Source organism: Carcharodon carcharias, chromosome 3, assembly GCF_017639515.1.
Source record: "Carcharodon carcharias isolate sCarCar2 chromosome 3, sCarCar2.pri, whole genome shotgun sequence".
NCBI lineage: Eukaryota > Metazoa > Chordata > Chondrichthyes > Lamniformes > Lamnidae > Carcharodon > Carcharodon carcharias.
In genome coordinates, this window is record NC_054469.1 from 231,070 (window position 1) to 248,632 (window position 17,563).

The 17,563-nt window shown below is 59.4% G+C and overlaps 1 protein-coding gene across 1 annotated transcript in view; it reads right to left on the reverse strand.

Annotated features, from left to right (window-relative positions):
- Nucleotides 1-17,563, reverse strand: part of LOC121275731 (kinesin-like protein KIFC3) — a 101,391-nt gene that overhangs the window by 14,788 nt on the left and 69,040 nt on the right. Inside the window, 1 exon segment of the mRNA XM_041183321.1 lies at nucleotides 13,193-13,422. Coding sequence (XP_041039255.1) covers nucleotides 13,193-13,422 — 230 coding nt within the window.

The window sequence follows — 17,563 nt, forward strand, 5'->3', positions numbered from 1 at the left end:
CCCACCCAGTCTAATCCCATTCTCCCCCTCACTCCCCGCACCCTTTAATATCCCACCCAGTCTAATCCCACTCTCCCCTCACTCCCCGCACCCTTTAATATCCCACCCAGTCTAATCCCACTCTCCCCCACACTCCCCGCACCCTTTAATATCCCACCCAGTCTAATCCCATTCTCCCCCTCACTCCCCCGACCCTTTAATATCCTACACAGTCTGATCCCACTCTCCCCTCACTCCCCGCACCCTTTAATATCCCACCCAGTCTAATCCCACTCTCCCCCTCACTCCCCGCACCCTTTAATATCCCACCCAGTCTAATCCCACCCTCCCCACACCCTTTAATATCACACCCAGTCTAATCCCACCCTCCCCCTCACTCCCCGCACCCTTTAATATCCCACCCAGTCTAATCCCACTCTCCCCCTCACTCCCCGCACCCTTTAATATCCCACCCAGTCTAATCCCACCCTCCCCACACCCTTTAATATCCCACCCAGTCTAATCCCACCCTCCCCCTCACTCCCCGCACCCTTTAATATCCCACCCAGTCTAATCCCACCCTCCCCACACCCTTTAATATCCCACCCAGTCTAATTTCACCCTGCCCACTCCCTTTAATATCCCACCCATCTAATCCCACTCTCCCCCTCACTCCCTGCACCCTTTAATATCCCACCCAGTCTAATCCCACTCTCCCCTCACTCCCCGCACCCTTTAATATCCCACCCAGTCTAATCCCACTCTCCCCCTCACTCCCCGCACCCTTTAATATCCCACCCAGTCTAATCCCACTCTCCCCCTCACTCCCCACACCCTTTAATATCCCACCCAGTCTAATCCCACTCTCCCCCTCACTCCCCGCACCCTTTAATATCCCACCCAGTCTAATCCCACTCTCCCCGTCACTCCCCTCATCCTTTAATATCCCACCCAGTCTAATCCCACCCTCCCCCTCACTCCCTGTACCTTTAATATCCCACCCAGTCTAATCCCACTCTCCCCCTCACTCCCCACACCCTTTAATATCCCACCCAGTCTAATCCCACTCTCCCCCTCACTCCCCACAACCTTTAATATCCCACCCAGTCTAATCCCACCCTCCCCCTCACTCCCCGCACCCTTTAATATCCCACCCAGTCTAATCCCACTCTCCCCCTCACTCCCCGCACCCTTTAATATCCCACCCAGTCTAATCCCACCCTCCCCCTCACTCCCCGCACCCTTTAATATCCCACCCAGTCTAATCCCACCCTCCCCACACCCTTTAATATCCCACCCAGTCTAATCCCACTCTCCCCCTCACTCCCCGCACCCTTTAATATCCCACCCAGTCTAATCCCACTCTCCCCCTCACTCCCCGCACCCTTTAATATCCCACCCAGTCTAATCCCACTCTCCCCCTCACTCCCCGCACCCTTTAATATCCCACCCAGTCTAATCCCACTCTCCCCCTCACTCCCCGCACCCTTTAATATCCCACCCAGTCTAATCCCACTCTCCCCCTCACTCCCCACACCCTTTAATATCCCACCCAGTCTAATCCCACTCTCCCCCTCACTCCCCACACCCTTTAATATCCCACCCAGTCTAATCCCACTCTCCCCCTCACTCCCCGCACCCTTTAATATCCCACCCAGTCTAATCCCACTCTCCCCCTCACTCCCTGCACCCTTTAATATCCCACCCAGTCTAATCCCACTCTCCCCCTCACTCCCTGCACCCTTTAATATCCCACCCAGTCTAATCCCACTCTCCCCCTCACTCCCCGCACCCTTTAATATCCCACCCAGTCTAATCCCACTCTCCCCCTCACTCCCCACACCCTTTAATATCCCACCCAGTCTAATCCCACCCTCCCCCTCACTCCCTGCACCCTTTAATATCCCACCCAGTCTAATCCCACTCACCCCTCACTCCCCGCACCCTTTAATATCCCACCCAGTCTAATCCCACTCTCCCCCTCACTCCCCGCACCCTTTAATATCCCACCCAGTCTAATCCCACTCTCCCCCTCACTCCCCACACCCTTTAATATCCCACCCAGTCTAATCCCACCCTCCCCCCACCCTTTAATAACTCACCCAGTCTAATCCCACTCTCCCCCTCACTCCCTGCACCCTTTAATATCCCACCCAGTCTAATCTCACCCTCCCCCCCTCACTCCTCGCACCCTTTAATATCCCACCCAGTCTAATCCCACTCTCCCCCTCACTCCCTGCACCCTTTAATATCCCACCCAGTCTAATCCCACTCTCCCCCTCACTCCCCACACCCTTTAATATCCCACCCAGTCTAATCCCACTCTCCCCCTCACTCCCCGCACCCTTTAATATCCCACCCAGTCTAATCCCACTCTCCCCCTCACTCCCTGCACCCTTTAATATCCCACCCAGTCTAATCCCACTCTCCCCCTCACTCCCTGCACCCTTTAATATCCCACCCAGTCTAATCCCACTCTCCCCCTCACTCCCCGCACCCTTTAATATCCCACCCAGTCTAATCCCACTCTCCCCCTCACTCCCCACACCCTTTAATATCCCACCCAGTCTAATCCCACTCTCCCCCTCACTCCCTGCACCCTTTAATATCCCACCCAGTCTAATCCCACTCTCCCCCTCACTCCCCGCACCCTTTAATATCCCACCCAGTCTAATCCCACTCTCCCCCTCACTCCCCACACCCTTTAATATCCCACCCAGTCTAATCCCACTCTCCCCCTCACTCCCTGCACCCTTTAATATCCCACCCAGTCTAATCCCACTCTCCCCCTCACCCCACACCCTTTAATATCCCACCCAGTCTAATCCCACTCTCCCCCTCACTCCCCACACCCTTTAATATCCCACCCAGTCTAATCCCACCCTCCCCCTCACTCCCTGCACCCTTTAATATCCCACCCAGTCTAATCCCACTCTCCCCTCACTCCCCGCACCCTTTAATATCCCACCCAGTCTAATCCCACTCTCCCCCTCACTCCCCGCACCCTTTAATATCCCACCCAGTCTAATCCCACTCTCCCCCTCACTCCCCGCACCCTTTAATATCCCACCCAGTCTAATCCCACTCTCCCCCTCACTCCCCGCACCCTTTAATATCCCACCCAGTCTAATCCCATTCTACCCCTCACTCCCCGCACCCTTTAATATCCCACCCAGTCTAATCCCACTCTCCCCCTCACTCCCCGCACCCTTTAATATCCCACCCAGTCTAATCCCACTCTCCCCCTCACTCCCCGCACCCTTTAATATCCCACCCAGTCTAATCCCACTCTCCCCCTCACTCCCCGCACCCTTTAATATCCCACCCAGTCTAATCCCACTCTCCCCCTCACTCCCCGCACCCTTTAATATCCCACCCAGTCTAATCCCACTCTCCCCCTCACTCCCCGCACCCTTTAATATCCCACCCAGTCTAATCCCACTCTCCCCCTCACCCCACACCCTTTAATATCCCACCCAGTCTAATCCCACTCTCCCCCTCACTCCCCGCACCCTTTAATATCCCACCCAGTCTAATCCCATTCTCCCCCTCACTCCCCCGACCCTTTAATATCCCACCCAGTCTAATCCCACTCTCCCCCTCACTCCCCCGACCCTTTAATATCCTACACAGTCTGATCCCACTCTCCCCCTCACTCCCCACACCCTTTAATATCCCACCCAGTCTAATCCCACTCTCCCCCTCACTCCCCCGACCCTTTAATATCCTACACAGTCTGATCCCACTCTCCCCCTCACTCCCTGCACCCTTTAATATCCCACCCAGTCTAATCCCACCCTCCCCCTCACTCCCCACACCCTTTAATATCCCACCCAGTCTAATCCCACTCTCCCCCTCACTCCCCACACCCTTTAATATCCCACCCAGTCTAATCCCACTCTCCCCCTCACTCCCCGCACCCTTTAATATCCCACCCAGTCTAATCCCACTCTCCCCCTCACTCCCCGCACCCTTTAATATCCCACCCAGTCTAATCCCACTCTCCCCCTCACTCCCCGCACCCTTTAATATCCCACCCAGTCTAATCCCATTCTCCCCCTCACTCCCCCGACCCTTTAATATCCCACCCAGTCTAATCCCATTCTCCCCCTCACTCCCCCGACCCTTTAATATCCCACCCAGTCTAATCCCACTCTCCCCCTCACTCCCCCGACCCTTTAATATCCTACACAGTCTGATCCCACTCTCCCCCTCACTCCCCACACCCTTTAATATCCCACCCAGTCTAATCCCACCCTCCCCCTCACTCCCCCGACACTTTAATATCCTACACAGTCTGATCCCACTCACCCCCTCACTCCCCGCACCCTTTAATATCCCACCCAGTCTAATCCCACTCTCCCCCTCACTCCCTGCACCCTTTAATATCCCACCCAGTCTAATCCCACTCTCCCCCACACTCCCCACACCCTTTAATATCCCACCCAGTCTAATCCCACTCTCCCCCTCACTCCCCGCACCCTTTAATATCCCACCCAGTCTAATCCCACTCTCCCCCTCACTCCCTGCACCCTTTAATATCCCACCCAGTCTAATCCCACTCTCCCCATCACTCCCCACACCCTTTAATATCCCACCCAGTCTAATCCCACTCTCCCCCTCACTCCCCGCACCCTTTAATATCCCACCCAGTCTAATCCCATTCTACCCCCTCACTCCCCGCACCCTTTAATATCCCACCCTGTCTAATCCCACTCTCCCCCTCACTCCCGCACCCTTTAATATCCCACCCAGTCTAATCCCACACTCCCCCTCACTCCCCGCACCCTTTAATATCCCACCCAGTCTAATCCCACTCTCCCCCTCACTCCCCGCACACTTTAATATCCCACCCAGTCTAATCTCACTCTCCTCCTCACTCCCCGCACCCTTTACTATCCCACCCAGTCTAATCCCACCCTCCCCACACCCTTTAATATCCCACCCAGTCTAATCCCACTCTCCCCCTTAACTCCCCGCACCCTTTAATATCCCACCCAGTCTAATCCCATTCTCCCCCTCACTCCCCCGACCCTTTAATATCCCACCCAGTCTAATCCCACCCTCCCCCTCACTCCCCGCACCCTTTAATATCCCACCCAGTCTAATCCCACTCTCCCCCTCATTCCCCACACCCTTTAATAACTCACCCAGTCTAATCCCATTCTCCCCCTCACTCCCCCGACCCTTTAATATCCTACACAGTCTGATCCCACTCTCCCCCTCATTCCCCGCACCCTTTAATATCCCACCCAGTCTAATCCCACTCTCCCCCTCACTCCCCGCACCCTTTAATATCCCACCCAGTCTAATCCCACTCTCCCCCTCACTCCCTGCACCCTTTAATATCCCACCCAGTCTAATCCCACTCTCCCCCTCACTCCCCGCACCCTTTAATATCCCACCCAGTCTAATCCCACTCTCCCCCTCACTCCCCACACCCTTTAATATCCCACCCAGTCTAATCCCACTCTCCCCGTCACTCCCCTCACCCTTTAATATCCCACCCAGTCTAATCCCACTCTCCCCCTCACTCCCCACACCCTTTAATATCCCACCCAGTCTAATCCCACTCTCCCCGTCACTCCCCTCATCCTTTAATATCCCACCCAGTCTAATCCCACTCTCCCCCTCACCCCACACCCTTTAATATCCCACCCAGTCTAATCCCACTCTCCCCCTCACTCCCCGCACCCTTTAATATCCCACCCAGTCTAATCCCACTCTCCCCCTCACTCCCCACATTGTTTAATATCCCACCCAGTCTAATCCCACCCTCCCCCTCACTCCCTGTACCTTTAATATCCCACCCAGTCTAATCCCACTCTCCCCCTCACTCCCCACACCCTTTAATATCCCACCCTGTCTAATCCCACTCTCCCCCTCACTCCCTGCACCCTTTAATATCCCACCCAGTCTAATCCCACCCTCCCCCTCACTCCCCGCACCCTTTAATATCCCACCCAGTCTAATCCCACTCTCCCACCTCACTCCCCGCACCCTTTAATATCCCACCCAGTCTAATCCCACTCTCCCCCTCACTCCCCGCACCCTTTAATATCCCACCCAGTCTAATCCCACTCTCCCCCTCACTCCCCGCACCCTTTAATATCCCACCCAGTCTAATCCCACTCTCCCCCTCACTCCCTGCACCCTTTAATATCCCACCCAGTCTAATCCCACTCTCCCCCTCACTCCCCACACCCTTTAATATCCCACCCAGTCTAATCCCACTCTCCCCCACACACCCCGCACCCTTTAATATCCCACCCAGTCTAATCCCACTCTCCCCCTTCACTCCCCGCACCCTTTAATATTCCACCTAGTCTAATCCCACTCTCCCCCAAACCCGCACCCTTTAATATCCCACCCAGTCTAATCCCACTCTCCCCCTCACTCCCTGTACCCTTTAATATCCCACCCAGTCTAATCCCACTCTCCCCCTCACTCCCCGCACCCTTTAATATCCCACCCAGTCTAATCCCACTCTCCCCCTCACTCCACACACCCTTTAATATCCCACCCAGTCTAATCCCACTCTCCCCGTCACTCCCCACACCCTTTAATATCCCACCCAGTCTAATCCCACTCTCCCCCTCACTCCCCGCACCCTTTAATATCCCACCCAGTCTAATCCCACTCTCCCCCTCACTCCCCGCACCCTTTAATATCCCACCCAGTCTAATCCCACTCTCCCCCTCACTCCCCGCACCCTTTAATATCCCACCCAGTCTAATCCCACTCTCCCCCTCACTCCCCACACCCTTTAATATCCCACCCAGTCTAATCCCACCTCCCCCTCACTCCCCGCACCCTTTAATATCCCACCCAGTCTAATCCCACTCTCCCCCTCACTCCCCGCACCCTTTAATATCCCACCCAGTCTAATCCCACTCACCCCTTCACTCCCCGCACCCTTTAATATCCCACCCAGTCTAATCCCACTCTCCCCCTCACTCCCCTGCACCCTTTAATATCCCACCCAGTCTAATCCCACTCTCCCCCTCACTCCCTGCACCCTTTAATATCCCACCCAGTCTAATCCCACTCTCCCCCTCACTCCCCGCACCCTTTAATATCCCACCCAGTCTAATCCCACTCACCCCTCACTCCCTGCACCCTTTAATATCCCACCCAGTCTAATCCCACTCTCCCCCTCACTCCCCGCACCCTTTAATATCCCACCCAGTCTAATCTCACTCTCCCCCTCACTCCCTGCACCCTTTAATATCCCACCCAGTCTAATCCCACTCTCCCCCTCACTCCCCACACCCTTTAATATCCCACCCAGTCTAATCCCACTCTCCCCCTCAATCCCCACACCCTTTAATATCCCACCCAGTCTAATCCCACTCTCCCCCTCACTCCCCGCACCCTTTAATATCCCACCCAGTCTAATCCCACTCTCCCCCTCAATCCCCACACCCTTTAATATCCCACCCAGTCTAATCCCACTCTCCCCCTCAATCCCCACACCCTTTAATATCCCACCCAGTCTAATCCCACTCTCCCCCTCACTCCCCGCACCCTTTAATATCCCACCCAGTCTAATCTCACTCTCCCCCTCACTCCCTGCACCCTTTAATATCCCACCCAGTCTAATCCCACTCTCCCCCTCACTCCCCACACCCTTTAATATCCCACCCAGTCTAATCCCACTCTCCCCCTCAATCCCCACACCCTTTAATATCCCACCCAGTCTAATCCCACTCTCCCCCTCAATCCCCACACCCTTTAATATCCCACCCAGTCTAATCCCACTCTCCCCCTCACTCCCCGCACCCTTTAATATCCCACCCAGTCTAATCTCACTCTCCCCCTCACTCCCCTGCACCCTTTAATATCCCACCCAGTCTAATCCCACTCTCCCCCTCAATCCCCACACCCTTTAATATCCCACCCAGTCTAATCCCACTCTCCCCCTCAATCCCCACACCCTTTAATATCCCACCCAGTCTAATCCCACTCTCCCCCTCACTCCCCACACCCTTTAATATCCCACCCAGTCTAATCCCACTCTCTCCCTCACTCCCCGCACCCTTTAATATCCCACCCAGTCTAATCCCACTCTCCCCCTCACTCCCCGCACCCTTTAATATCCCACCCAGTCTAATCCCACTCTCCCCCTCAATCCCCACACCCTTTAATATCCCACCCAGTCTAATCCCACTCTCCCCCTCAATCCCCACACCCTTTAATATCCCACCCAGTCTAATCCCACTCTCCCCCTCAATCCCCACACCCTTTAATATCCCACCCAGTCTAATCCCACTCTCCCCCTCACTCCCCGCACCCTTTAATATCCCACCCAGTCTAATCTCACTCTCCCCCTCACTCCCTGCACCCTTTAATATCCCACCCAGTCTAATCCCACTCTCCCCCTCAATCCCCACACCCTTTAATATCCCACCCAGTCTAATCCCACTCTCCCCCTCACTCCCCGCACCCTTTAATATCCCACCCAGTCTAATCCCACTCTCCCCCTCACTCCCCACACCCTTTAATATCCCACCCAGTCTAATCCCACTCTCCCCCTCACTCCCCACACCCTTTAATATCCCACCCAGTCTAATCCCACTCTCCCCCTCACTCCCCGCACCCTTTAATATCCCACCCAGTCTAATCCCACTCTCCCCTCACTCCCCGCACCCTTTAATATCCCACACAGTCTAATCCCACTCTCCCCCTCACTCCCCACACCCTTTAATATCCCACCCAGTCTAATCCCACTCTCCCCCTCACTCCCTGCACCCTTTAATATCCCACCCAGTCTAATCCCACTCTCCCCTCACTCCCCGCACCCTTTAATATCCCACCCAGTCTAATCCCACTCTCCCCCTCACTCCCCACACCCTTTAATATCCCACCCAGTCTAATCCCACTCTCCCCCTCACTCCCCGCACCCTTTAATATCCCACCCAGTCTAATCCCACTCTCCCCCTCACTCCCCGCACCCTTTAATATCCCACCCAGTCTAATCCCACTCACCCCTCACTCCCCGCACCCTTTAATATCCCACCCAGTCTAATCCCACTCTCCCCCTCACTCCCCGCACCCTTTAATATCCCACCCAGTCTAATCCCACTCTCCCCCTCACTCCCCGCACCCTTTAATATCCCACCCAGTCTAATACCACTCTCCCCTCACTCCCCGCACCCTTTAATATCCCACCCAGTCTAATCCCACCCTCCCCCTCACTCCCCGCACCCTTTAATATCCCACCCAGTCTAATCCCACTCTCCCCCTCACTCCCCACACCCTTTAATATCCCACCCAGTCTAATCCCACTCTCCCCCTCACTCCCCACACCCTTTAATATCCCACCCAGTCTAATCCCACTCTCCTCCTCACTCCCCGCACCCTTTAATATCCCACCCAGTCTAATCCCACACTCCCCCCCACTCCCTGCACCCTTTAATATCCCACCCAGTCTAATCCCACTCTCCCCCTCACTCCCCGCACCCTTTAATATCCCACCCAGTCTAATCCCACTCTCCCCCTCACTCCCCGCACCCTTTAATATCCCACCCAGTCTAATCCCACTCTCCCCCTCACTCCCTGCAACCTTTAATATCCCACCCAGTCTAATCCCACTCTCCCCCTCACTCCCCGCACCCTTTAATATCCCACCCAGTCTAATCCCACTCTCCCCCTCACTCCCTGCACCCTTTAATATCCCACCCAGTCTAATCCCACTCTCCCCCTCACTCCCCACACCCTTTAATATCCCACCCAGTCTAATCCCACCCTCCCCCTCACTCCCCACACCCTTTAATATCCCACCCAGTCTAATCCCACTCTCCCCCTCACTCCCCGCACCCTTTAATATCCCACCCAGTCTAATCCCACTCTCCCCCTCACTCCCCACACCCTTTAATATCCCACCCAGTCTAATCCCACTCTCCCCCTCACCCCACACCCTTTAATATCCACCCAGTCTAATCCCATTCTCCCCCCTCACTCCCCACACCCTTTAATATCCCACCCAGTCTAATCCCACTCTCCCCCTCACTCCCCGCACCCTTTAATATCCCACCCAGTCTAATCCCACTCTCCCCCTCACTCCCCGTGCACTTTAATATCCCACCCAGTCTAATCCCACTCTCCCCCTCACTCCCCGCACCCTTTAATATCCCACCCAGTCTAATCCCACTCTCCCCCTCACTCCCCGCACCCTTTAATATCCCACCCAGTCTAATCCCACTCACCCCTCACTCCCCGCACCCTTTAATATCCCACCCAGTCTAATCCCACTCTCCCCCTCACTCCCTGCACCCTTTAATATCCCACCCAGTCTAATCCCACTCTCCCCCTCACTCCCTTCACCCTTTAATATCCCACCCAGTCTAATCCCACTCTCCCCCTCACTCCCCGCACCCTTTAATATCCCACCCAGTCTAATCCCACTCTCCCCCTCACTCCCCGCACCCTTTAATATCCCACCCAGTCTAATCCCACTCTCCCCCTCACTCCCCGCACCCTTTAATATCCCACCCAGTCTAATCCCACTCGCCCCATCACTCCCCGCACCCTTTAATATCCCACCCAGTCTAATCTCACTCTCCCCCTCACTCCCTGCACCCTTTAATATCCCACCCAGTCTAATCCCACTCTCCCCCTCACTCCCCACACCCTTTAATATCCCACCCAGTCTAATCCCACCCACCCCCTCACTCCCCGCACCCTTTAATATCCCACCCAGTCTAATCCCACTCTCCCCCTCACTCCCCGCACCCTTTAATATCCCACCCAGTCTAATCCCACTCTCCCCTCACATCCCTGCACCCTTTAATATCCCACCCAGTCTAATCCCACTCTCCCCTCACATCCCTGCACCCTTTAATATCCCACCCAGTCTAATCCCACTCTCCCCCTCACTCCCCGCACCCTTTAATATCCCACCCAGTCTAATCCCACTCTCCCCCTCACTCCCCGCACCCTTTAATATCCCACCCAGTCTAATCCCACCCTCCCCCCACACTCCCCACACCCTTTAATATCCCACCCAGTCTAATCCCACTCTCCCCCTCACTCCCCACACCCTTTAATATCCCACCCAGTCTAATCCCACTCTCCCCCTCACTCCCCACACCCTTTAATATCCCACCCAGTCTAATCCCACTCTCCCCCTCACTCCCCGCACCCTTTAATATCCCACCCAGTCTAATCCCACTCTCCCCCTCACTCCCCACACCCTTTAATATCCCACCCAGTCTAATCCCACTCTCCCCCTCACTCCCCACACCCTTTAATATCCACCCAGTCTAATCCCACTCTCCCCCTTCATCCCCGCACCCTTTAATATCCCACCCAGTCTAATCCCACTCCCCCTCTCACTCCCCACACCCTTTAATATCCCACCCAGTCTAATCCCACTCTCCCCCTCACTCCCCACACCCTTTAATATCCCACCCAGTCTAATCCCACTCTCCCCCTCACTCCCTGCACCCTTTAATAACTCACCCAGTCTAATCCCACTCTCCCCCTCATTCCCCACACCCTTTAATACCCCGTGATGCACATGCATACCTCTAAATGTGCACACAATTACACACTTGTGCATTATTACACAGACACACACATACACAGACACACACACACACACACACACACATTACCTGGGTGAGTGCAGCTCCCACAACACTCAAGAAGCTCGACACCATCCAGGACAAAGCAGCCCCGCTTGATTGGCACCCCATCCACAAACATTCACTCCCTCCACCACCGACACACAGTAGCAGCAGTGTGTGTACCATCTACAAGATGCACTGCAGGAATTCACCAAGACTCCTTAGGCAGCACCTTCCAAACCCACAACCCACTACCATCTAGAAGGATAAGGACAGCAGACATACGGGAACACCACCACCTGGAAGTTCCCCTCCAAATCACTCACCATCCTGACTTGGAAATATATCACTGTTCCTTCACTGTCACTGGGTCAAAATCCTGGAACTCCCTCCCTAACTGAACCTCACAAGCGAGCCATAAAAATTCACCCAGCAGTTGGGAACGAAGGTCTACACAAGCTGAACATGTCAGGATTGACAGCAGAAGAGCTAAAGGATCCCCAAAAGATATGGATTACACTGGAAGACCAGTTCACAATCAGGTTAAACTTCCGTATTCATCGACTGGAGTTCATGTCATTTTGACAATAGCCTACAGAACCCATAGACCACTTCATCAGTAGATGCAGAGAAAAGGGTAGGTACTGTGATTTTTCAAACACAGGGCTAGCAGACAGAATTGTCCAGAATGATCTGCCAGACAAGCCCAAAATGTATATTATCGAAGAGCTACTCAAGGATGGACTTCAGTACGGAGCGATCCTCACAGATTGATGATCACAGGTCCTCAGTACATCCCCAACTGTTGACTCATTCACCAGAATAGCCAAACCCAACGAGACATGTGGAAGTTGTGGACCCCTACAGGCACCAAGGAAATGTCCGGCTTTCCATCAATCCTGCAAGGCCTGGGGCAGAAAGGGCCATGGGCAGCGGCAGAGACTAGAGCAAAGGCTGATGCAGCTACAACGAGACGTGCACTGATCCAAACAGACCCTACACAATGGGTATCTTCGAGCAATAAGAATGACGATCCGGTATCCTGTCAGGTACATGTACACGAGGTGACTGACAAACCAGGAAATGATGGCCATGTGTACGATGAGATGAAGAGAGATGTTTCACTCCGTCAAACTTAAATGAACTCACAGCGTGTTTACCCAGGTCCCTTATCAGTGATTGCTGCTTTACATCAACACCACAACCACCAGGAACTTCCCCTCCAAGTCACTCACCATCCTGACTTGGAAATATATCACCATTCCTTCACTGTCGCTGGGTCAAAATCCTGGAACTGCCTCCCTAACAGCACTGTGGGTGTACCTACACCACATGGACTGCAGCGGCTCAAGAAGGCAGCTCACCGCCACCTTCTCAAGGGCAATTAGGGATGGACTATAAATGCTGGGCCCACACACACACACACACACAGACAGACACACAGACACACAGACACACAGAGACACAGACAGAGACACAGACAGAGACACAGAGAGAGACACACACAGACACAGACACACACACAGACAGAGACACAGAGACACACACAGGCAGACACAGAGTCACACAGACAGACAGACAGACAGACGGACAGAGACGTGCACACACTCTCTCTCTCTCTCTCTCACTCTGCTCCCGGTTACCTGGACCACCATGACAGTTTTGTTGCCCTTTCCCAGTGAATCCTGGAGCAGGTAGGTGAGCTTGGAATTCCGGAATGGGATGTGGTTCTGTTTGGCTCTCAGAGCCTGGATGACATCCCCGAGTGCCAGCAGGGATTTGTTGATATTCTGAGCCTCCTTCAACCTCTCACCTTCCGCTCCTGATTTCCAGACTCGCTCCGAGCCGGCCAAATCCACCAGGTTCAGCTTCCCTGTTAGGGTGGGACCAGGTCAGCACGGCCTTCACTCAGTGGCATCAATCCCTGGGGGGGGTGAACGTGGGGAGAGGGGTGTGTGTGGGGGGGGGTGCGGCACAGGGATAGGGGGCGTGGGGAGAAGGGAGCGTGGGGAGAGTGGGGGCAGGGGGAGAGGGGGCGTGGGGAGAGTGGGGGCAGGGGGAGAGGGGGCGTGGGGAGAGTGGGGGCACGGGGAGAGGGGGCGTGGGGAGAAGGGGGCGTGGGGAGAGTGGGGGCAGGGGGAGAGGGGGCGTGGGGAGAGTGGGGGCACGAGGAGAGGGGGCGTGGGGAGTGTGGGGGCACGGGGAGAGAGGGCGTGGGGAGAAGGGAGCGTGGGGAGAGTGGGGGCACGGGGAGAGGGGGCGTGGGGAGAAGGGGGCGTGGGGAGAGGGGGCGTGGGAAGAAGGGAGCGTTGGGAGAGTGGGGGGCACGAGGAGAGAGGGGCACAGGAAGAGGGGAGGGTGCAGGGAGAAGGGGGCCTGGGGAGAGTGGTGGCATGGGGAGAGGGGGCATGGGGAGAGTGGGGGCAGGGGGAGAGGGGGTGTGGGGAGAGTGGGGGCAGGGGGAGAGGGGGCGTGGGGAGAGTGGGGGCACGGGGAGAGGGGGCGTGGGGAGAAGGGGGCGTGGGGAGAGTGGGGGCACGGGGAGAGGGAGCGTGGGGAGAGTGGGGGCACGGGGAGAGGGGGCGTGGGGAAAGTGGGGGCACGGGGAGAGGGAGCGTGGGGAGAGTGGGGGCACGGGGAGAGGGGGCGTGGGGAAAGTGGGGGCACGGGGAGAGGGGGCGTGGGGAGAAGGGGGCGTGGGGAGAGTGGGGGCACGGGGAGAGGGGGCGTGGGGAGAAGGGGGCGTGGGGAGAGTGGGGGCGTGGGGAGAGTGGGGGCACGGGGAGAGGGGGCGTGGGAAGAAGGGGGTGTTGGGAGAGTGGGGGCACGGGGAGAGGGGGCATGGGGAGAAGGGAGCGTTGGGAGAAGGGGGCGTGGGGAGAGGGGGCGTGGGGAGAGTGGGGGCACGGGGAGAGGGGGCGTGGGGAGAGTGGGGGCACGGGGAGAGGGGGCGTGGGGAGAAGGGGGCGTGGGGAGAGTGGGGGCACGGGGAGAGGGGGCGTGGGGAGAGTGGGGGCACGGGGAGAGGGGGCGTGGGGAGAAGGGGGCGTGGGGAGAGGGGGGGGCACGAGGAGAGAGGGGCACAGGAAGAGGGGAGGGTGCGGGGAGAAGGGGGCCTGGGGAGAGTGGGGGCATGGGGAGAGGGGGCATGGGGAGAGTGGGGGCAGGGGGAGAGGGGGCGTGGGGAGAGTGGGGGCAGGGGGAGAGGGGGCGTGGGGAGAGTGGGGGCACGGGGAGAGGGGGCGTGGGGAGAAGGGGGCGTGGGGAGAGTGGGGGCACGGGGAGAGGGAGCGTGGGGAGAGTGGGGGCATGGGGAGAGGGGGCGTGGGGAAAGTGGGGGCACGGGGAGAGGGGGCGTGGGGAGAAGGGGGCGTGGGGAGAGTGGGGGCACGGGGAGAGGGGGCGTGGGGAGAAGGGGGCGTGGGGAGAGTGGGGGCGTGGGGAGAGTGGGGGCACGGGGAGAGGGGGCGTGGGGAGAGTGGGGGCGTGGGGAGAGTGGGGGCACGAGGAGAGGGGGCGTGGGGAGAGTGGGGGCACGAGGAGAGAGGGCGTGGGGAGAAGGGGGCATGGGGAGAGTGGGGGCACGGGGAGAGGGGGCGTGGGGAGAAGGGGGCGTGGGGAGAGGGGGCGTGGGAAGAAGGGAGCATTGGGAGAGTGGGGGGCACGAGGAGAGAGGGGCACAGGAAGAGGGGAGGGTGCGGGGAGAAGGGGGCCTGGGGAGAGTGGGGGCATGGGGAGAGGGGGCATGGGGAGAGTGGGGGCAGGGGGAGAGGGGGTGTGGGGAGAGTGGGGGCAGGGGGAGAGGGGGCGTGGGGAGAGTGGGGGCACGGGGAGAGGGGGCGTGGGGAGAAGGGGGCGTGGGGAGAGTGGGGGCACGGGGAGAGGGAGCGTGGGGAGAGTGGGGGCACGGGGAGAGGGGGCGTGGGGAAAGTGGGGGCACGGGGAGAGGGAGCGTGGGGAGAGTGGGGGCACGGGGAGAGGGGGCGTGGGGAAAGTGGGGGCACGGGGAGAGGGGGCGTGGGGAGAAGGGGGCGTGGGGAGAGTGGGGGCACGGGGAGAGGGGGCGTGGGGAGAAGGGGGCGTGGGGAGAGTGGGGGCGTGGGGAGAGTGGGGGCACGGGGGAGAGGGGGCGTGGGAAGAAGGGGGTGTTGGGAGAGTGGGGGCACGGGGAGAGGGGGCATGGGGAGAAGGGAGCGTTGGGAGAAGGGGGCGTGGGGAGAGGGGGCGTGGGGAGAGTGGGGGCACGGGGAGAGGGGGCGTGGGGAGAGTGGGGGCACGGGGAGAGGGGGCGTGGGGAGAAGGGGGCGTGGGGAGAGTGGGGGCACGGGGAGAGGGGGCGTGGGGAGAGTGGGGGCACGGGGAGAGGGGGCATGGGGAGAGTGGGGGCAGGGGGAGAGGGGGCGTGGGGAGAGGGGGGGGCACGAGGAGAGAGGGGCACAGGAAGAGGGGAGGGTGCGGGGAGAAGGGGGCCTGGGGAGAGTGGGGGCATGGGGAGAGGGGGCATGGGGAGAGTGGGGGCAGGGGGAGAGGGGGCGTGGGGAGAGTGGGGGCAGGGGGAGAGGGGGCGTGGGGAGAGTGGGGGCACGGGGAGAGGGGGCGTGGGGAGAAGGGGGCGTGGGGAGAGTGGGGGCACGGGGAGAGGGAGCGTGGGGAGAGTGGGGGCACGGGGAGAGGGGGCGTGGGGAAAGTGGGGGCACGGGGAGAGGGGGCGTGGGGAGAAGGGGGCGTGGGGAGAGTGGGGGCACGGGGAGAGGGGGCGTGGGGAGAAGGGGGCGTGGGGAGAGTGGGGGCGTGGGGAGAGTGGGGCACGGGGAGAGGGGGCGTGGGAAGAAGGGGGTGTTGGGAGAGTGGGGGCACGGGGAGAGGGGGCATGGGGAGAAGGGAGCGTTGGGAGAAGGGGGCGTGGGGAGAGGGGGCATGGGGAGAGTGGGGGCACGGGGAGAGGGGGCGTGGGGAGAAGGGAGCGTTGGGAGAAGGGGGCGTGGGGAGAGGGGGCGTGGGGAGAGTGGGGGCACGAGGAGAGGGGGCGTGGGGAGAGTGGGGGCACGAGGAGAGGGGGCGTGGGGAGAGTGGGGGCACGGGGAGAGGGGGCGTGGGGAGAAGGGGGCGTGGGGAGAGTGGGGGCAGGGGGAGAGGGGGCGTGGGGAGTGTGGGGGCACGGGGAGAGAGGGCGTGGGGAGAAGGGGGCATGGGGAGAGTGGGGGCAGGGGGAGAGGGGGCGTGGGGAGTGTGGGGGCATGGGGAGAGGGGGCGTGGGGAGAAGGGGGCGTGGGGAGAGTGGGGGCACGGGGAGAGGGGGCGTGGGGAGAAGGGGGCGTGGGGAGAGGGGGCGTGGGGAGAAGGGGGCGTGGGGAGAAGGGGGCGTGGGGAGAGGGGGCATGTGGAGAGTGGGGGCACGGGGAGAGGGGGCATGGGGAGAGTGGGGGCACGGGGAGAGGGGGCGTGGGGAGAGTGGGGGCACGAGGAGAGGGGGCGTGGGGAGAGTGGGGGCACGAGGAGAGGGGGCGTGGGGAGAGTGGGGGCACGAGGAGAGGGGGCGTGGGGAGAGTGGGGGCACGAGGAGAGGGGGCGTGGGGAGAGTGGGGGCACGGGGAGAGGGGACGTGGGGAGAAGGGGGCGTGGGGAGAGTGGGGGCAGGGGGAGAGGGGACGTGGGGAGTGTGGGGGCACGGGGAGAGAGGGCGTGGGGAGAAGGGGGCGTGGGGAGAGTGGGGGCAGGGGGAGAGGGGGCGTGGGGAGTGTGGGGGCATGGGGAGAGGGGGCGTGGGGAGAAGGGGGCGTGGGGAGAGTGGGGGCACGGGGAGAGGGGGCGTGAGGAGAGGGGGGGCACGGGGAGAGGGGGCGTGGGGAGAAGGGGGCGTGGGGAGAGGGGGCGTGGGGAGAGTGGGGGCACGGGGAGAGGGGGGCGTGGGGAGAAGGGGGCGTGGGGAGAGTGGGGGCAGGGGGAGAGGGGGCGTGAGGAGAGGGGGGCACGGAGAGAGGGGGCGTGGGGAGAAGGGGGCGTGGGGAGAAGGG